Consider the following 21,118-nt stretch of genomic DNA (forward strand, 5'->3'; position numbering starts at 1 on the left):
GAAAAAAAAAAAAAAAAAGCAAAAGCCAGTCTTCTTTCATAAGAAGCTACTCTTGAGGTCCAAGATAGGTCAACAGCATTGCACCTTTAAAAATCCCAGTAGAAAATTAGAATATGTGCTAGTCTGTTGGCATTGAAAATAAGCCTGAATCAAATCCATGGAATGGCTCTCCTGGGGTCTGCATTTCATTGGGTATAATGTTAACCTCAAAATTCAAAAAAGCAATAGTAAATAACACTGAATTCTACTTGATTATATACTTATCTAGTGTTGGAGGGGGGTTAAACTGAAACTTAAAATGCTTAGATTTTTTTTTTTTGGTGTGTGTATATATGTGTGTGCGCATGAGCAAACGTGTGCATGCTTTTTCTGCTTCATTATGAGTGTGACCCAAGTTTCAGCTTACTCCCTATCACACTGAAGGAAGTTTTGATTCTGTGGTATCTTTCCATCTTTCCCTCTCTGTGTGTCTGCCTCTTTCTAACTGAAAAGTCGACCCAGCATACTGAAGCCTTGGTGAAGACAATTTCTTTTTTACTTTGATATTGTCAGAAATATAAGATAAATTGACCAAATGGAGTTGTGGCTAGATGACAAATACATAATATAGCAACGATAATAAAATGATAACTGCAAGTTCTGAATAGGGGGCAAGTGTGGTTACTGTAAGACTTATTCAGCTTCAGAATGTCTGAAGAAATTAAAACAAAATGTTTGATAAAGCAGCAACCACTAGCTTTCTAAATAAAATAGAACCTGCACTTGGGAACCAGGATCTTCCACTATCCACTTTTTAAATAATTTTCCATATCCTGTTTACTTATAAGTTTTGCAAAGGAAAAAAGTCTTGACTATTCAAGGGATAAAACCGGTAAAATATTTTAATACAGATTTGTGGAACTCTGGTTCTTGCAGCCAGAACACATATTTTAAGTCATAAATAAAGCACACAGACACCATAAATTAATCAGACCCAAGACCTGGATTTCACCATGTCAAGAATGAGAATGCATTTTTTTCCCTTTTTTCTTGGTCACTTACAACAGACCATTACATCATTTTTCTTCTGTTTAAAACAATAATACAACTCTGGTTCTCTGTTAAAACTACATGGTTTTACATAGAGTCACTCACAAAAGTTTGTGTTTTTATGTTTGTGCATATATATATATTTATATATTTATAAAGTAAGACTTCCCTGCAACACAGCAATGGAGAGAAACAACAACAAAATAATCAACTTTCAGGTGCTTGAAGAAGCGGGTGTCTACACAGTAGTGGAACTGGATTCTGCCCATCTCTCCCTCCTTTCCTTTCCTTTCCCTTCCCTCCTTCTATGATGAAAGCTATTGGTGTGTTCCATCTGATCAGGAGGGAAAAGTTGCAATGGAGGAATGGGAGACTGATGTCCTGGGGTGAGGGTGCAATGTGGTTCTTCTCCTTTAGGTCTCTCCAGTACCCCTTCCTTAGTCTCCACCTCATTTTCTCACTTTTCCTCATCTGGACTAGCTGGCCCTGTGGCAGTCTTCTTAAGAGGAATTCATAATGGGCCGAGAGTACACCCCCTGGTAGTAGGAGGTGTCTGCACCCAGAGGTGAAGCGTCCAGGCCTGCTTTGTTCGTGACAGGACCCATGGCCAGGCTTCCTGGCATGGGGGAACCATAACCAGGGTAGTGCATCACCTGTTCATAGGCCTTGAGGTCCATTTTGTGAGGCTGGTGGTGATGGTGGCTGTGGTGATGCTGCTGCTCCGAGGACATGAGGTTGTTGATGGAGAAAGGGTGGTTGAAGGCGTAGTGGTGCTCTGGCTTAAGGTGAGCCTCGGGTGGCAGGCCAGGGTGGTGGGGAGGGCCCAAGAGGTGTGCAGTGGCCTGCTGCTGCCCTGGTGAGGGTGCAGGCTCTGGGGGACTCAGTGCTGTGGCCGATGTCCCCTTGAGCTCGCCCAGACCTCCTCGCTTGTGCTCCTGGCAGGGAGAGGTGCTTGAATGAGGCGACTCGGTTCCCGCCTGAGTCTCAGAGGCCGGTCCAGAGGCCTCCCCAAGCTGCCCCTGCGGGGCCTGGGCTCCCGGAGCAGCCTTTTTGCCACCTCCAGTGCCCACACCTTCCTTCAGGGCCAGCTGTTTCTCGCACTTGAACCGCTTCTGGCGGCGCAAGTAGCAACCGTTCTCAAACATGTTGCCCGAATCGGGGTGCAGGGTCCAGAAGGAGCCCTTGCCGGGCTTGTCCGGGGAGCGGGGCACCTTGAGGAAGCAGTCGTTGAAGGAGAGCGAGTGACGGATGGAGTTCTGCCAACGCTGCTGGTTCTGCCGGTAGAAGGGGAAGAGGTCCATGATCCACTGGTAGATCTCGCTCAGTGTCAGCATCTTGTTGGGGCTCTGCTGGATGGCCATGGTGATGAGCGAGATGTACGAGTAGGGCGGCTTGGCGTGTGTGTAGCTGCGCCTGTAGGTCTTGGGGTCCCGCGCGCGGCTCAGACCTGCCTGCCCGTACATGGGGCTCATGGAGTTCATGTTGGCATAGGGCGCCAGTCCACCCATCGCCCCCGCCGCCTGTCCCCCGAGAGGGCTCAGGCTGGGGCTCAGGTGCGGCCCCATGCTCGCCACGCCAGCCGCCCCTGCAGAGCCGCCCATGCTCGCCATAGCGCCTGCCCCGGGGGACATGCCAGCCAGCGAGGGGCTCATCCCAGTGCCCACGTACGAGGACATGTTCATAGAGCCGGCGCTCATGTTGCCCGAACCGCCACCCATGGCGGCCGCTGACATGCTCATGTACGTGTTCATTCCATTCATCCCCAGGCCGGCGTTCATGTTGCTTACGGAGGAGTAACCCTACGGACAGAGCCAGGAAAGTGGGACGCAAAACGTTAGCACCGCGACTAGGATGCGTCCTGACCCCACTACAATCCGCCCGGCCTGGCCAGGCCCCCCCACCCCCACCCAAGATGCCTTTGTGGAGTCCATCCCTAAATCCGACCAGGCTCCCCACTACGCTCCGGGTTCACTGAGAGCGCCTCCAGATCGCCTTGCGGCTACGCGCTGCTGCTCCCGGCATGTGGCTAGCTTATTTTTTTTCTTCTACGCTTCGTTTAGATTCTAAAACAAGGGGGCCCCTAGAACACCCCAAACGGGTTTCCCTACCCCAGATTTATCCAATTCTCCAGTCATCTACTGCGCTAGCCTGCATCGCCGCTCAGGGCGCCACCCTAGAGAGCAACTTGTGGGTGTCTGTCCCGGGCATCCCGGGCCACCACCGGGAAGACTACCCTGGGGCCTGCCCCGTTGGACCCTCCTTCTGAGACAGTATTCCCGACCCTTGGGAACCCCAAGCCGCAGCTTAGAAAGCCGGGTCAGTCGGCTGCTTAGAATGCAGAGAAAGGGAGGGGACCAGGAACTGAGCAACACAGGGCTGAACTTAGCAGCCACAAACTTTCTTTCTCTTTGTCCTCTCGCCTGGATTCCTTGCCTCTACCTCAACCCCCAACTCCTACCCACCTTCTCCTCCCCAGTTCCCCACCCCCTCTCCGGCCGACCTCCCACCCCTCCCCAGCCGCGCACTGCCAAACAGAACTCTGTTAGGATAGTGCGTGGCTCGGCCACGAAGAGGATTTGGAGGCGCCGCAAGTCAATATTTGATCACAAAGTTAATATTATCTCAAGGCTAACAGTGTGTCGTATAAAAAAGAGACCCATTTGAGTCGAAGGAGGGTGAAAAAGGCGGCGGCCCTGAGCAACTGGGGGGTGGGGGGGCGAGTGCCAGCGAGGGAAGCGGTCCGGAGGCTGGGGGTGGAGAGCCCGCGCCGCCACCCCGCTTCCACTCGGCAAAGGAGAGTGCCTACCTCGGGCTCGGCATAGTAGCTGCTCCAGTCGGACGGCTCGTGCCCTTCCATCTTCACCGCTCCCAGCATACTGGAAGCCGAGTGCATGGCAGTTTAAAATTTAACAGCCACAACAAACGACCAGCGATCACCCCCCACCCCCACCCTTTAAAAAAAAAAAAGTCAGCCCAGGCACCGTCCCCTCCCTTCCTCTCTCTCTCTCTCTCTCTCTCTCTCTCTCACTCTCTCTCTCTCTCCGCTCTTCTTTTTCCCTCGCCGGCCGGAGGCGGTAGTTGGGAGTGGGCGGGAGGGGTGAGTCTCGGGAGGAGGGGGCCGCGGAAAGGAGGAGGTGCAGCCCGGAGCCCCTTTGCTGGGAGCACCCGTCGCCTCCGCCGCGCTCGTGGGCTGCGGGGTGCAGGCCGAGGCGGGCAGTATTGAGCTGCTGGGAGGCGGCGGGAAGCGCGGGCGCGGGGGCGAGTGGGGGGTGGAAAGGAGGAGGAGGAGGTGGTAGTAGAGGTGGAGGAGGAGGAGGTGTGGAGCGCGGAGCGGACAAGTGCCGCAGTGACGTGGGTGGCTGGTGATATAGCGCTGCACGCCAGCGCGGGCCTCCAATCCCCAGACCCGGGGCAGCCTATTTGAATAATCAGCTCACACCTAGGTGAGAGGGAGCCTAGACCGGCGCCCTGCACCTGCCCCTAGGCGCACGGCGCCCGTCCCTCCGCAGCTTAGCTTTGCACCGGCGCTGCTCCTGGACCCGTGAGCTCTTCGGGCTAGTGGGTGCGCGGGCTCCCAGGCCAGCCCACCTCCCCACTCACCCACCCCACGCGGAGACCGCAGGGAGGAGAGACGTGAGAAGACCACCCCCCCAACTACCCCGGGAGCAGTCTAGGGCCCTGACCCCTGCCCTGTCTCATGGCTCTGAACGTTTCGCTGAGTTAATCTGAGGGTGCGTCCGGCCTCTGTCCCCAGATTCTCCTCCAGAAAGCCGCACTTATTTATCCCGGGTTTCCTCGCTCACAGTACTCATCCCCTGTCAAAACAGCACGCCGGTGACTGAGCCAGTTTTCAAAGCGCTGTCGTATTTAGAAAAACTGTGTACACACCTTTAACTCGCTCGCCGCGGTTTCTGGGAGGCCCCTCCCTGTTCTGGTTAAGACGCGGAGCGGTTCCGGAAGGCGCGCTGGGCACGTCTGGTCCGGCCACCTCGGCTTTCGGCCTCCTCCGAGCCCAGCCTCCCAGCGATCCAACAGTGGGCCTCCCGAGCTGTAGGAGCACGGTCCCGGGTCCAGACTGCCGACGCAGGGCGCACGCAGCCCTGCCAGCTGCAGCCGACGGTTGGGAGACTGCTATTTGTCTTTGACATTCAGGCCAGCGTGTTTCAAGGTTACTTTTCAGTCACAACGGAGGTGCCCACAGCATTTCGTAACTAAAACAAACAGGGCAAGAGTGGAGGGGGGGGGGAGGGAGGCAGGAGGAAGGAGAGAAATAAAGGAATCAATAATGGGACACGTGAAATCCACCCAGGAGGGTCTCTGTCCTATGCTTTGGGGGAGCGGTCTGTTTAATAAAAACTCAGAACTATATCTTCCCGGGTTCAGGTGATCAGCTGTCCTAGGCCAGACAGATAAACTTTACTGAGCTTTGATGTGGAGATGGGACAAGTATTCCAGGCATTAGATGTGGACTCCCTTGCTTAGTTACTCCCACCTCCTGCGTTGGGCAGTGAGAATCCAGCCCTGCACTCTCTAGGGAATAGTGGGTATCTAACCCACCTGTTCAGTGTTTTGGGTGGATGGCTGAGTTAAAGTGGCAAATTTTGAGAACAGGAGACTCAGACCACAAGATGAGCCAGGCACCAGTCAGGTAAAGCTGTAAATGTGTGGGGCCTTCATGCTTCCACTGGCCATGCCCTTTGCGCTCAGACACAGAGGCACTAATCAGTCAGCTGAAAAAGTGTCAGGGCAGGAGCTTCAAAGCCAAGGTCTGCCTAGCTCAAAAGTTATGTGAGGTGCCCAGGAGGGCTCTCTTTCCAGAAGGCCAGGACAGCCTCAGTGCCTCCAGCAAGTGTACAGTGGTGTAGGTGTGCAGGGGGTGGACAGAGGAGTGGGATCCTCAGTATGGCCTGACGGTTCAGGAAATTGGGTGGCAGCACATTTCATTGCTCTAGAAGGCTTAGGAAAGAAAGGCATGGGCTGACACTCAGAAGAGGCATTTCAGTGGTTTTCAAAGCTTTCTGCACAGACACAGAGTAGAACACACACACACACAGACACACACACACACACACACACCAACAATGACAAGCCAGTACGATAATGACACAATGACAGTTTTTTTTTTGTTTTTTTTTTTCTGAAAAGCTGGGATCCCAGGACACCCAGGAGCTTTTGCACAGACTTCTGCAGTGATAGGGTGCCCTCTATCGGGCATATGGTCCCGGGGCTACACCTCATTTACCCGAATTGCTCTCAACCCTGTAGCCCGGGCACTTTTTTCCGATTTACTCTAAGTCTCTCCAAAAATGCGGAGTGGGGGTAGGGCTGAGGGTGGGGTGAGGGGGGACGCATTTCTTTGGAGTCCAGCTAAGCTCTTCACAGACTCAAGCCGGCCTTCTACCTCGACAGGCGTAAAGGTCGGTGTCTGGTCCATTCAGGTGTGATCTTGCGGGGATCCAGGGAGCCCCGGGTTCGCCACCCCGCAGGAGCGCGCGCTGAAGGCTCGGAGCGAGGACGTGGTGGCGAGCAGTGGCTCTAGACCGCCAGGAGAAGGGAGCCTGCCCGCCTGCTGTGAAGGAAGCCGGGCCATTCACACAGCCCGGGGTTTGCTTTCCTTTCCCAGCACCCTGATTCTTGGAGGCGCTACCTCCGAGGTTCTACCCGGCAGCTTAGGTTTCTAAAGGTTTATTCAGAGTGTCTGGCACGAAAGCCTCCAGCTGGAATGCTGTAAATTGCTCTGAGAGCTTCTCTACAGGAAAAAGTTCTCGGGCGACTAGGCAGATGTTTCCCCAGACCCCCGCTCCCCCCCCACACACACACACTTAAACCCTTTCACTTAAACCCCACCTAGGAATGAGACCCACAACGCTGTCCTTTGCTCCTTTCCATTTTCGGTGGGTGCTGCTTTTTTCACTAGTAAATTCTTACAACTTTACTATAGCACTTAGGAATGAGCTTGCTTTTTCCTTTTTTTTTTTTTTTCTGGATGCTGTTCAGGTGGAGTTGACTTAAACTCAAATCTGAACCTCCTCCTGCTCTTTCTGGTGCTAAACCCAAGGATCTTGCATTTCCCTAACAAATGTCCTCAAATGATAACCCGTAAATACCAAGGGGGAAGATAGGCATATTGGGCAGATAAATCCCTCAGTGTCTTTATTTTAAAAATATATTTTATCCTAATGAGAGAGAAACACACACACAGAGGCCAGAGCATTGTTCAGCTCTGGTTTATGATGGTGCTGGGGATTGAATTTGGGATATTTGAGCCTCAGGCATGAAAGTCTTTCTTGTAACCACTATGCAGTCTCCCTAGACCTAATTCCTTAATTTATAAAACCTTTGGGAGAATCATCATTAAGCTGGCCTGTAAGTGCAACTACCACAGGGGGAAAGGAAAGGTGATCTAACAAAGTCCTGTGAAAACACACATTTTACTCTCAAATAACTTTGGGACTGGTCAAAATCAGACACTCACACCTCCCTTACCCTCAAGATAGAATTATCAGGCCAAATCTCAAGTTAAAAAAAAAAAAAAAATCCAAGTCTTAAAAATGAAAAGGCGGGAGTCGGGCTGTAGCGCAGCGGGTTAAGCGCAGGTGGCAAAGCACAAGGACTGGCATAAGGATCCCGGTTCGAACCCCGGCTCCCCACCTACAGGGGAGTCGCTTCACAGGCGGTGAAGCAGGTCTGCAGGTGTCTATCTTTCTCTCCTTCTCTCTGTCTTCCCCTCCTCTCTCCATTTCTCTCTGTCCTATCCAACAACGACAACAACAATAATAACTACAATAATAAAACAACAAGGGCAACAAAAGGGAATAAATAAATAAAATAAATATTTAAAAAAATGAAAAGGCACGGGGAGTTGGGCGGTAGCGCAGTGGGTGAAGCGCATGTGGCGCGAAGTGCAAGGACCAACGTAAGGATCCTTGTTCAAGCCCCCGGCTCCCCACCTGCAGGGTAGTCGGTTCACAAGCAGCAAAGCAGGTTTGCAGGTGTCTGTCTTTCTCTCACCCCTCTCTCTTCCCTTCCTCTCTCCGTTTCTCTCTGTCCTATCCAACAATAACAACATCAATAATAAATACAACAATAAAACAAGGGCAACAAAAGGAAATAAAGAAAGAAAAGAGAAAAAAAAGAAAAAGGTGTATTTCTCAGTCAGAGGTTATAATCAGCATTTCCCTTTCTGTTGGTGGGTTGGTATTTCCAAAATTTATTTTTAGAAATCATACCATCAACATTAAAAGCTTGGCATTGGCATACCTTCAGGCACTCTTTAGCCAAACTATCAATTGTCTACAGAACACAGAAAAGAAAATGTAATTAGGTAAAAACATCTTATCAGAGAAGATTTATGTGGAAGATTAAATAAAGAATTCAGCATGTCACAGTCTTCTGCAAAAATAAAAAAGAAAAGGAAGAAAAAAACAGCAGTTGAATAGTAATGGGGTGGGGGCAAGGTGGCAAGATGAAATGTGCATTTAGTACACCGTGAGCTTGTGTACATTCTGCCTCTCCTAGACAAATCTGGATAGAAAAAATGGAAGTAAGTAATAATAAACAAAAGGTTGACCAGATAGTTCTTCTGGGAGGGAGGGTGCTTATTTTGCCCTGCAAGAAAGCCATGTTTGAACCTGGTCTTCATTGTACTGTTGAAAGCCTTTTGTTGTGGTATCTACTTTTCCTTTCTACCTCTCTCTCTTTTATTTTTCCTCCAGGGTTATCAGTGGGACTTGGTGCCTGCTCCTGGCTGCCATATTTTTCCCCGTTATTGTTGCTGTTGTTGTTGGATAGGACAGAGAGAAATTGAGAGAGGAAAGGAAGACAGAAGGGTAGAGAAAAATAGGCATCTGCAAACCTGCTTCACAACGTGTGGAGTGATGCCCCTGCAGGTGGGAAACCAGGGGCTCAAACCAGAGTCCTTGCTTTGGTCCTTGTGTTTCCCACTATGTGAGCTTAACCCAGTGCGCTACCCTCCAACCCCTCTACCTCTTTGTTTTTAATATTTTTATATTTTAGGGAGAAAAGCTTTAATACTTTAGAGAAAGGGATATAGAGAGAGCCCCCCCACACACACACACATGGAGGCCAGAGCACTGCTTAGATGTGTTTTGTAGTGGTGGTGCCTGAGATGGAACCTGATTAGGCCTGAAAACTTTTTTAAAAAAAGAATTTATTGGGAGCCGAGCAATGGCACAACAGGTTAAGTGCACATGGTGCAAAGCACAAGGACTGACATAAGGATCCTGGTTCGAGCCCCTGGCTCCCCACCTGCAGGGGGTTTGCTTCACAGGCGGTAAAATAGATCTACAGGTGTCTGTCTTTCTCTCCCCCTCTCTGTCTTCCCCTCCTCTCTCAATTTCTCTCTGTCCTATCCAACAACAACAAAAACAATAACAACAATGATGAAGATAAACAACAAGGGCAACAAAAGGGAAAAAAGTAAAATTTAAAAACTATTTATTCGTGAGAAAGATAGGAAGAGAGAGAAAAAGAACCAGACATCACTCTGCTACATGTGGTGCTGGGGATTGAACTGGGGACCTCATGCTTGAGAATCCAGTACTTTATCTATTGTGCCAACTCCTGGACTATAAGCATGAACACTTTTTGCATAGTCATTATGCTGTCTCCACAGCCATGTCTCTCTCACTCGCTCTCTATATATCTGAAACAAAGAAAAGTCAGGATCAGTGAGACCCCATGATAAAAATAAATAAATAAATAAATAAAGGCATAGTAAAATGAAAACAAAATACTGTGCTCATAATCCCAATTGTTGTGGTAGAATTATATATCTTCAATTAATATTTTCCTCCAGTATAATTGAGTCATTTATATTGCATTGCTTTTTATTACTTTACAGTGTAGTATGAAATAAGACTGTCAGATCTGATATCAAGGAAACTTTGGTAAAATAAAATGTAAAGATATTCATTAATTTCTCACACTTGAAAGGAGCATGGGACAGACACCATTAAAATGAGTAAAGGGTTTTAATTCTGAAAAAAAAAATGTTTTCTCTTACCTGTGTAGATGGTGCTTTTCCTTGATTTAAGGAAGGAAAAATAATACTATTTGTGCTAACCACAGATACTATCTTCAGGTATGGTATGGGGGGGGGGCAGGATGAAGATCTTGGAGAACTGTCCAGATGAATTTGCCACTCAGATCTCTTGCTTTGTATGCATAGAATCTGATTGCTAGTTGGAAGGTTGGGCTTATGAATTGTTCACCTTTCATAGCTTTTCTCAGTGATGGATTCCAGTCCAATCTGTATGGGTCTGTGGAAAACGCCAGTGTTCTGTCCAGGGTTTGACAAATATTTCAAGTGTATACTTGGCATCCTGTCCATCATTCTTGAGCTTTCAGCACATTTCTGGTATGTGGGACTACTATAGCAGGTAATTAAAATAATTGGAAGATAAAAATAAAGAAATAGCAACTTTTAGTTACAATAATAGTATGCTAACGTGAGTGAGCATACTCCTCTTTGAGGGATGCCTAAATTAGATGTATCTGCATTTGTGGCCCTGTGAGCTATTTCATACATTTGTGTGTTATTCTTGGAAGAGGTCTCAGTTTTTCCTCCCCAAATGGCAGCAGTCAGCTTCATTAAGTAGAGTCTTGGAGAATTAGTAACAGACCTGAAGATTAAGCCCAGGTTATTTTTTTCTTTGAGAACCTTTCCATTAAACAGGAAGATAATTAAGAGGTGGTCTTATTATGAGTTGCTTATTATGTATTTGGTTAAGCAAATATATTCTCAATAAATATAAAAGGGTGGATCATATTGACAAGTCAGAAAGAGGGTAAGGGAATTTCTGATTTTGTGCTTATGAAACAGTTATTTGTTTAATCTTATTTTATTGGATAGAGACAGAAAAAATTGAGAGGGAAGGGGAAGATAGAGAGGGAGAGTGAAAGAGAGAGACCTGAAAAACTGCTTTCCCCCTGTAGGTGGGAACCAAGGGCTTGAACATGGGTCCTTGAGCATGGTAACATGTGCATTCAACTGGGCGTGACACTGCAGCCCAGTTATTTACTTCTTGATTTCACCTCAAAATGAAACAGAGTTCTATGTGAACGTAAAGGCACTTTACATAACTCCCTCTAATATCAAGTAGTGACAATGGAGATGAGTTTATGTATTTTTGGTACATTCAGCAAATATTTAATTAATGTTTAGTCTATTCTAGATGGTGGTATTACAGTCTTAAACAAAATAGGCAGTCATGTGCATACAAAGATAAATCTGTTTTCCACCTCCTGCTCCTCCTCCTTTCTTCTTCCATAGGTTACAGTCATTCTATGTTTTTTGACTCTCCTCCCAGTGGACCACAATCCAGAGTTTCCGAGTACCCAAATCTCATTACAAAGGTGAATCTATTTTTAAAAATATTTTATTTATTTATTTTAACGAGAGAGATACAGAGCAAAAAATATAAGTATATAACTTTTTTTTTAGTATTTATTCATTCCCTTTTGTTGCCCTTGTTGTTTTATTGTAGTTGTTGTTGTTATTGATGTCATTGTTGTTGGATAGGACAGAGAGAAATAGAGAGAGGAGGAGAAGATAGAGAGGGGCAGATAAAGATAGACACCTGCAGACCTGCTTCACCACCTATGAAGCAACTCCCCTGCAGGTGGGGAGCCGGGGACTTGAACCAGGATCCTTACACTGGTCCTTGTGCTTTGTGCCACCTGCACTTAACCTGCTGCACTGCCACCTGACTCCCTATATCTTTTTTTTTTTTTTTTATGAAAGAGAGAGACTGAGACCAGAGCACTATTCAGCTCTGCTTTATGTTGTTGCTGGGGATTGAACCTGGGACCTTGGAGCCTCAGATATAAAAGTCTCTTTACATAATCATTATGCTATCTCTCAGCCCCCAAAAGGAATCTACATTGAACCATTTAAAAATAGTTTATCTGCCAGCAGGAGTGGACTCAAACCCATAGTGAAATGCCCTGCTTGTGCCGATCCAGAGTGGATAGTAAAATCATAAGCTCTGAGCAGTTGTCATGATGTCAGTAAGAAAGGCCTAGATAGAGTACAGTCAGTTGGAAGTAAGGGGGAGACCCTCCTGTGTTCTCATCATACTGTCTAGAGTGTCAAACGTTCCATTAAATGGGGACAAGGTGTTTATGACTTTGGAAAGAAGGTAGGAGACAGCAGGGGAGATGCTTCTTATGCTGGGTGCAGACTTGAAATATTTTTCTATGTATTAATTTTGGTGTTGGTGGTGTTTATGTGCTTGAGTGTGTATGTGTCTTTGTCAAATTGACTACAAAAATAAGTCCAGAGACAGGATAGTGGAGCTCCCTGAAATCTGACAGCTTCTTTTCCAATGAGAGCTAGCTTATCACAGCAATTGGGACCCACAAGAATTTTAGGATAATTAATCAGACTCAGAATGCAGCCTGAAAATTTTTATGCTTAAAACAACTTCCTGGGGACTTTTTAAAATTATGGTCTAGTGAGGCAGGAAATTTTTTAATTAAGTGTAATTAATTAATTTTATTTTTATCAGAGCACTGCTCAGCTCTGGCTTCTGATAGTACAGGATTGAACCTGGGACCTCAGGGCCTCAGGCAAAGTCTTTTTGTATAACCGTTATGCTGACTCTCCAGCCTGAGAGGGCTTTCTTTCTTTCTTTTTAAATTTTTAAAAAATATTTATTTATTTATTCCCTTTTGTTGCCCTTGTTTTATTGTTGTAGTTATTATTGCTGTTGTTATTGATGTCGTTGTTATTAGATAGGACAGAGAGATATTGAGAGAGGAGGGCAAGACAGAAAGTGGGAGAAAAAGACACCTACAGACCTGCTTCACCACTTGTGAAGTGATTCCCTTGCAGGTGGGGAGCTGGAGGCTTGAACTAGGATCCTTACACTGGTCCTTGCACTTTGTACCACCTGTGCTTAACCTGCTGCGCTACTGCCCAACTCCCTCTTTCTTGGTCTTTATTTATTCCTTTATTTATTTATGACAGAGATAGGACTCACGCTGGGATTCTCACTGAGGATCTCATTCTTGACAGTTTAAGGCCTTATCCATGCTGTCACCTCCTGGGGAATCTTGTTAAAATGTAGATTAAAATTTGGCAGGTCTGGGGAGACTTGAGAATTTGCAGTCCTTAACAGTTTCCAGGTGAAGTTGAATTGGCTAGCCCATAACTGCAGGTGGACCAGCTTGGCCCTGAAGGCTGTTCTGCTTGCTCTTCTCACTGTTTGCTCCTAGTTTGGTGGTGAGATGCAAATATTAAGTCTATTTCCACCTCCCATGGCTTCTCTCCTCCCTTCTCATGCCCAGCCACAATAACCCTTTGCACAGTTAGGACTCAACTTCCTGGCCCACAGGTCTCAGGACTGTTGATAGTTGTGAAACCCACAGGCCAAGTAGTGTGGTCTATATGTGTCCTGCAAAGTTGCACATACACTCTTTTAGCTCCCCTAATGCCTCTTTTCCTGGGTTGTCTCTTCCAGATACAGAGACCTCCCTGGTTGATTGTGAAGGAATCTTCTGGGGGCCTGTGGGTAATCAAAGTCTGCAACTCGAAAACTCACCTTCCAACCATGGGCAAATGGCCTGGACAAAGTTTTCATTGCAATCACTCTGAACAGCAAACAACCACTAGTCTCCTCAAGCACAGAGGCCTCAGAGGCCCCTGGCTTGTCTTGCCTTGATTCTGGCCTAAATGTAGGAGACTACTTTTCACTTGAAAGGAAAAAGGAGCAAGACTACCACCCCACCCCCCAGCCAGCCCCCTGTCCATTTGTAGTTCCCAATAGCACTGAAGAAACAAAATAGAGATTATCAGAAAGAAGAGCACTTTTAGGACTTAAAGGCCTTTATCTCTAACACTGAGTTAACTCCTCAGACATAAGAATTTATTGAATTCTTTTTTTCATTCCTTTCTTCCTTCCTCCCCCCTCCCTCCCTCCCTCCTTCTCTCTCTTCCTCTTTTCTTTCTTTCTCTTTCTTTCTTTCTTTCTTTCTTCCTTTCTTTCTTCCTTTCTGTGATATCTCAAGGACTTCACCACTCCTGGCTGATGTTTTCAGAAAGAGACATGGGGCTGGGTGGTGGTGCACCTCATTGAATGTACATAGTATAGTGTGCAAGGACCTGCATTCAAGCCATAGATCCCCATTTGTAGGGGAGATGTTTCATGAGTGATGAAATTGTGCTATAGGTATCTCTGTTTCTCCTTCTCTATATTCCCTTTCCAGATTAACTTCTTTCTGTCTCTATCCAAAACAAACAAACCATATATATGTGAAGAGAGAGCGAGAAAGGGAGAGAGGGAAGTCGTCACAGCACTGACACTTCCTCCAGTGAAGTGGGGCAATATTCAAACCTGGACTGCAAGCATGGGAAGGCTCATCCTCCTAGGTGAGCGATCTTGCCACTATTTACTGAATTTTAAATGAGGATTTCATGGTACTCTTAGAGAGGACCTAACCCTCCTATGATGGCAACTAAAAGTAAAACCTTCTTCCACTGAACATGCCCTCATGTGAACTATCACTGTCTGCCAATGCAGAAGAGAAAGACCCTGACCAAGAGAAATGAAAACTAAAGCCACAGACAGCACCAAAATAAACCCCCTGTTAAAAACTCAACTCTTTCACTTACTCTGCCACCCAAGCATTTTCTAACACATACAAGGAACCATTTAGGAATTAAAATGTAAGTCCCAAAGATAAAAATTTAGAAATTTAGGATGTTTTCTTAATGCATATTCTGTTCAACAAATGCATTCATAATTAGTGATGAAACCAAATTTTCCTTGTGGGAATTGGAAGACCTTCATTCTAAAAGATGTCTCCCTCTCTCTCTTCTATTGTAGGCACCTTTTTAATTTATGCTAATTGCATTTATTTATTTTATTGTTTTTAAAGATTTTATTTATTTATGAGAAAGATAGGAGGAGAGAGAGAGAGAGAACCAGACATCACCTGGTACATGTACTGCTGGGGATTGAACTCAGGACCTCATGCTTGAGAGTCCAGTGCTTTATCCACTGCGCCACCTCCCAGACCACTATTTATGCTAATTTTTTTTTTTTTCTTTTTCACCAGTGCACTGCTCAGCTCTGGCTTCTTGTGGTGCGGGGGATTGAACTTGTAACTTCGGAACCTTCAGCATGGCAGTCTGTTTGCATAACCATTATGCTATCTACCCCACCCTATTTATGTCAGTTTTATAAAAGACTTGGAGTATTAGTGTAAATCAAACTGCAATTGTAGAACAAGTACTTGATCTATATTTAATTTTAAGCAGTGTCGCTTAGGGGTGGGGAGGGGGGTAAAGTTGATGAGGAAACTCTATTAAATAGTTTTGAGTGACCAATTGAAACTGAATATATAAAACACAAACTTATATTTCAGTTCTTGCTTGGACCCAAGACCACTAAATATATATATATATCCTATGTCAGACTGAAGAATTACAATATTTGCCACTGACTTTGGATGTATTGTTTTATAGCATATGAAACATTATAAGTGCTATTCAACCCATAATATTCTTTAGTGCAGTCTACATAATACCAGGTCAATACCTTTCAGAATCTTGAGTTTAGCTGTTCCCTTTAAGAATGAGACCTGGTAAATTCATCTGCCTAAGTCTTCAAAATAAAGTGCTAAGTAAATGCTAATGATAAGGAACATCTGGCCAAGGAGGGTACTCTGTGCCCTAGATCCAAGATCGACAACTGAATAATTTAATTGCATAGAATGAAAAGTCTAGTTCCCTCCACTTTTCCTGTTTTTCTTCTTTTTAACAAATTACGGTTAGAAATACCGATTTTTTTTTTTATGTTCACTCATCCAGTACCACCCAAATGACTTGTATCTTAGAGAAAGGAGATGTCTTGGAAGAGGCTGGTAGTTGCATCAGACTTTTCACCCCAGGAACAGGAGGGAGAGATGTTGATCATCTAGCCCTTCAGATCTTCACCTAGGCCCTCTGACCCAAATCTTGACCTGTTTCCATTTTAAAAATTTATCTTCCTTCTCAAATATTTCTTTGGTGAGATTAAAAAAAAAAGTTACCAAATGAAAAAATAAAAACTCGCATAGGTTGAATCTGCAGTTATTAACATTGTGTCTATGTATGTCTGTGTATGTATGTGTAGTTTATCTACATTGTGTTGAAGATTTTAAAAAAATATTTCTTTATTTTCCCTTTTGTTGCCCTTGTTTTATTGTTGTAGTTATTATTGTTGTTATTGATGTCATTGTAGTTGGATAGGACAGACAGAAATGGAGAGAGGAGAGGAAGACTGAGAGGGGGAAAGAAAGATAGACACCTGCAAACCTGCTTCACCACTTCTGAAGCGACTCCCCTGCAGGTGGGGAGCTGGGGGCTCAAACCAGGATCCTTACTCCGGTCCTTGCGCTTTGCACCACATGCCTTTAACCCACTGTGCTACTGCCCAACTTCCTATGTTGAAGATTTTAACCCTGGAAGAATGTGGTTTAAGAATTAGCTAACTTGCTGTCTGGGAGGTGTTGCAGTGGATAAAGCATTGGATTTTTAAATTCTTAAAAAAAAAAAAAAACTAGCTAGCTTTGTTGTAAAATATACAGCTGTTACTAAGAACAACATAAATCCCAATGAAATCATATGGAAACTATATTCATCTTCTGATGATTAGTTGAAAAGCAGAAAATTAAATAGTAAAATGGTTTTAAACTTTAATAATTAAACAGTTTGAATGGCATCCCAGGAAGTAGCACAGTAATGGGTTAGTAAACGATGACATCCTAAATTCAGTCCCTGTACATATGACCAAGTGGTTGTTGTGGTTCTTTCTCCCATCAATCAGTAAATGACATCTTAAAATTGAAATAATATTAAAAATAGTTGAAATGGTTAAAAGTTGCAAGGAGTAATAGTTCAGAAGAAATGGGCTGCATCGACAGGTGATGCATAATCCAGATGCTAACAAGATGCCAACCAGACTTCTCTGGACAGACGACCCCACCAATATGTCCTGGAGCTCCAATTCCCCAGAGCCCCACCCCACTAGGGAAAGAGAGAGACAGGCTGGGAGTATGGATGGACCTGTAAACGCCCATGTTCAGCAGGGAAGCAATTACAGAAGCCAGACCTTCCACCTTCTGCAACCCACAATGACCTTGGGTCCGTACTCCCAGAGGATTAAAGAATAGGAAAGCTACCAAGGGAGGGAATGGGATACGGAGTTCTGGTGGTGGAAACTGTGTGGAGTTGTACCGCTCTTATCTTACGGTTTTGCCAGTGTTTCCTTTTTATAAATAAAATAAAATAAAAAGAAATGGGCTCCATCAGACTTCTGATACTGACATCAAAGAACTACTGTGATTGACTTAATGATGTGTGATTAATTCTCTGAAGGAACTTGATTCAGTTTTTGGTAACATAAACCTTGACTCTGTCTTTTTGTAGAAAAAAAAAATTGAAGGTCTACACAAGTTTAATGATGACACCCCTGGAATTTGGAACTTGGAGAGTTTGGGAGGAGAATTTCACTATTTATTTATTTATTTATTTATTTATTTATTTATTTATTCCCTTTTGTTGCCCTGGTTGTTTTATTATTGTAGTTATTATTGTCGTCATTGTCGTTGGATAGGACAGAGAGAAATGAAGAGAGGAGAGTAAGACAGAGAGGGGGAGAGAAAGATAGACCCCTGCAGACTTGCTTCACTGTTGGTGAAGTGACTCCCCTGCTGGTGGGGAGCCAGGGACTCAAACTGGGATCCTTATGCCGGTCCTAGCCCGGTTTTGTGCCACCTGCGCTTAACCCGATGCGCTACCACCCGACTCCCTAATTTCACTTTTTATTTTGTGTAGTTCTCATTTCTTTTAAAACAACATTCCTATCCATTTTGTTATCAAAATCTTAGATAAACAAACACAGAAATGCGTGGTCTTTACCACTGAATAGCCAATAAGCTGCACAAAATTATGTCTGGTTCTCATTAGCTGAAAAATACACTTTTCTGTATCTGTTTTTGGAAAATTATGCCAGTCCTTTGGAGGAACAGAGATCATATTTGCAAGAGTCAAATTTTGGAAACGCCCACAGGCCAGGAGAAACTGGTAGGAATAAGAAAACCACTAAGATTTAATAAATCTGACCTAATTTAAAAAATTAAAAAGTGGATGTTACAGAGCAGATGTAAAGAACCAGCTACTACTTAAATTGCTGGGAGTCTTAATTGCTTATGGTCCTCAGGAAGTGCAAGGATTGAAATGCAAGCTCTCTGTGGTTTAGCTTAATTAATATTTATGACTGCAGAATAAAATTAAATAAAGTAAATGGTGTAATTTTAAACAGCTTGTGGTCATGGTTTGCAGGAGTCACAACAAATCCAGAAGCAAGAAGTAAGCATTCTGTGGGAATGGTGTGATTTTGGTTTCTTAATTCCTCCAGTCTATTATATATGCTATATGAGACCATTAATACTGACATTTAAGAATACTAGAGTAACTGACTTTTCACCTTTCTATTTATCATGCTTTCTTTTTTAAAATTTTATTTATTTATTGTTGTATGCTTTACATTGGGTTGCTCTAGCTTTCCCCCTGCCAAGAAAACTGGTTCAGTCCTGCTAGTTTCGTGGGCCCGCTTGTCCCCACCCCAAGGAACCCCAAGAGAGTTCCAGAGTTCCAGAGTTCCAGAGTGCTTGGCGCCGCCGTGTGAGAAGGATGCAGGAGAGTTCTGTTTGGTGATTAGTTTGGGTTAGTTTATGAATTGTTGTTTATGAATAAAGAAATACAGCTTCCCTGCCCAGCCGTGTGTCCTCGAGTCTCTGTTACCCGCCCTTGAAGCTAGCCAGGCCTGCTGGAGCCTCTGAATTAAAACAACAATTTATTCTTTTATTTTTCACATTTATTTATTTATTTATTTTCCATTTTGTTGCCCTTGCTTTTTTATTGTTGTTGTAGCTATTATTGTTGTTATTGATGTTGTCATTGTTAGGACAGAGAGAAATGGAGAGAGGAGGGGAAGACAGAAAGGGAAAGAAAAAGATAAAACACCTGCAGACCTGCTTCACCACCTGTGAAGTGACTCCCTGCAGGTGGGGAGCCAGGGCTTAAACTGGGATCCTTACGCCAGTCCTTGTGCTCACACCACATGCGCTTAACCTGCTGCACTATCGCCCACCCCCCCCCTTTTTTTTTTTTTTTTTTTTTTGAGAGAGAGAGATGCAGAGAGAGAAAGAGAAACAACAAACCACTGCCCAGCTCTGGCTTATCGTGATGGTGGTGGTGGTGGGGTTGAACCTGGAACTTGGGAGCCTCAGGCATGAAAATCTCTTTGCATAATCATTATGTTATCTACCCCCGCCCTTTTTCATGCTTTCTTTGTGACTGATTTTTCTGAAGGAAGATGTTTTCAGGAATGGGGAGAAGTGATTATATTCAACAGTGTTAATTATAGAATCACCTATAGTTGCACCAGTTGCACATCTCTAGAGTGACTATTTGTCACTCACAAATTATATGTCTGTATTTATGATTTGAGTTTTCCCATCTTAGAAGCAGACCGTTGATGGTATCATTCCCAGTAATGAGAAATTTAGACAAAAAAGTTTATGTCACTTCTGCATATTAATAAATTTATTAGATGGATGGAATGGTGGGTGAGTGGATGAATGAATGCATGGATAGATGGATATATGCAAGAACTGACAATAGATGCATTGATTTTTTTTTACTAAGATTTTAAAATTCGTGGCTTACATGCTCTTTCCTCCTCTCTGTCTTCCCATCCTCTCTCAATTCCTCTCTGTCCTATCCAAAAACAACAACAGCAATAACAACAACAACAATAAACAACAAGAGCAACAAAAGGGGAAAAAATAGCCTCCAGGAGCAGTGGATTTGTAGTGCAAACACCGAGCCCCAGCAATAACCCTGAAGGCAAAAAAAAAAAAGAAACAACAAAAAAGAAAATATATATGCACCAACTCCTGATAGTTCTGCCATTGACTGCTGGATGACACTAGAGGTCCATCCTCTAAGCAATTCCAGTATTGTGTGATAAGGTAGGATTCTGTTTCCAGAAACCTTCATTTTATATGACAAGAGTCTGGAACCTCAGCTTCTTAGTCCTAAATCAAGGTTAATGATAAGTGCCTCATAATCAATGAATTTTCCTTGAATTACTACTACCTTTAACAATGACTGTGACACATTGCCAAATATAGAGAGTATCCTCCAACCCATTCAAGATTAACTTTTCAATTTATAATTTCAGATTCATGTGTGAATTATTTTCATTTAACAAGTTATATTCTGCCAATATCCTCAAGAATTATTAACTGAATTGCTTGAAGCAAACCTTAGAATTCAGCAATATTATTTCCCTACACTATTCCTGAGCAACAATAAGATTCATGTTAATGTCAGCTAGAGAGTTAAACTTATTGAGAGTCCTCCTGTTTGCACTGTAATATCCTCTGATTATAGAGGCTGGGCAGTGTTGTACCCAGCAGAGTGTATATGTTACCAAGAGCAAGGGTTCAAGTTTATCTTCTTAGCCCCCACCTACAGGGGGTACATTTTTTGATTGGTGAAGCAATGGTATAGGTTTCTCTTTTTCTCATTCTCTACTTCTTCCTTTCCTCTAAATTTCTCTCTGACTTCAAGAAAAAATAGAATTATAAAAAAACTGTAAAAAATAACCTATAAATACTAATAAGCAGAACATACTAGAACTATTTTTCTTTTGCTTTTGAGTTTATTCACGTTTGTTTTGTGTTGGAGAAAGCGTAGATGAAGAAAACCTACTTGGTAACAGTATATGAATTATTAAGGCACAACCTTTCTCATTACTGTAACAAGAAGACACATTCAGACTAAAGAATTTTAGAGTGCCTAGCATTTTCTAAATGTGTACAGGCTTTTTTGGAGCTGCTCAGGGCTTTTTGTTCTTGGTCAGGAAAAGCTTCTCTCCATGAAATGGAAATGGATTCTTTTTTTTTTTTAAGTGTTGCTTTTTTTTTTTTTAAGAATTTATTTATTCATGAGAAAGATAGGCAGAGAGAGAGAGATAGAGAGAGGGAAAGAGCCAGACATCACCCTGGCACA

General features: G+C 44.2%; 1 protein-coding gene across 2 annotated transcripts; it reads right to left on the reverse strand.

Annotated features, from left to right (window-relative positions):
• Positions 1–854: 854 nt before the first annotated feature.
• FOXA2 (forkhead box A2) lies at positions 855–5,163 on the reverse strand. Of its 2 annotated transcripts, XM_016189411.2 has the most exons (3): positions 4,918–5,163; positions 3,836–3,905; positions 855–2,828 (listed from the first exon to the last, which is right to left on the reverse strand). In XM_016189411.2, exons 2-3 carry the CDS (start codon positions 3,902–3,904, stop codon positions 1,530–1,532), a joined length of 1,368 nt encoding a protein of 455 aa, XP_016044897.1. In that variant the 5' UTR covers position 3,905; positions 4,918–5,163; the 3' UTR covers positions 855–1,529. The 2 variants fall into 2 exon arrangements, with proteins under 2 accessions (XP_016044897.1, XP_007525525.1); XM_007525463.3 differs by lacking the exon at positions 4,918–5,163 and having other exon boundaries at positions 3,836–3,987.
• Positions 5,164–21,118: the final 15,955 nt, after the last annotated feature.

The sequence above is a fragment of the Erinaceus europaeus genome, chromosome 1, assembly GCF_950295315.1.
Source record: "Erinaceus europaeus chromosome 1, mEriEur2.1, whole genome shotgun sequence".
In the NCBI taxonomy this organism is placed as follows: domain Eukaryota; kingdom Metazoa; phylum Chordata; class Mammalia; order Eulipotyphla; family Erinaceidae; genus Erinaceus; species Erinaceus europaeus.

Excerpts from the sequence above, each read along its gene's own strand:
- FOXA2 (XM_007525463.3), bottom strand. The coding sequence starts at position 3,922 with ATGCACTCGGCTTCCAGTATGCTGGGAGCGGTGAAGATGGAAGGGCAC. Across the intron at positions 2,829-3,835 it reads GCTACTATGCCGAGCCCGAG|GGTTACTCCTCCGTAAGCAA; the intron begins GTAGGCACTCTC and ends CTCTGTCCGTAG.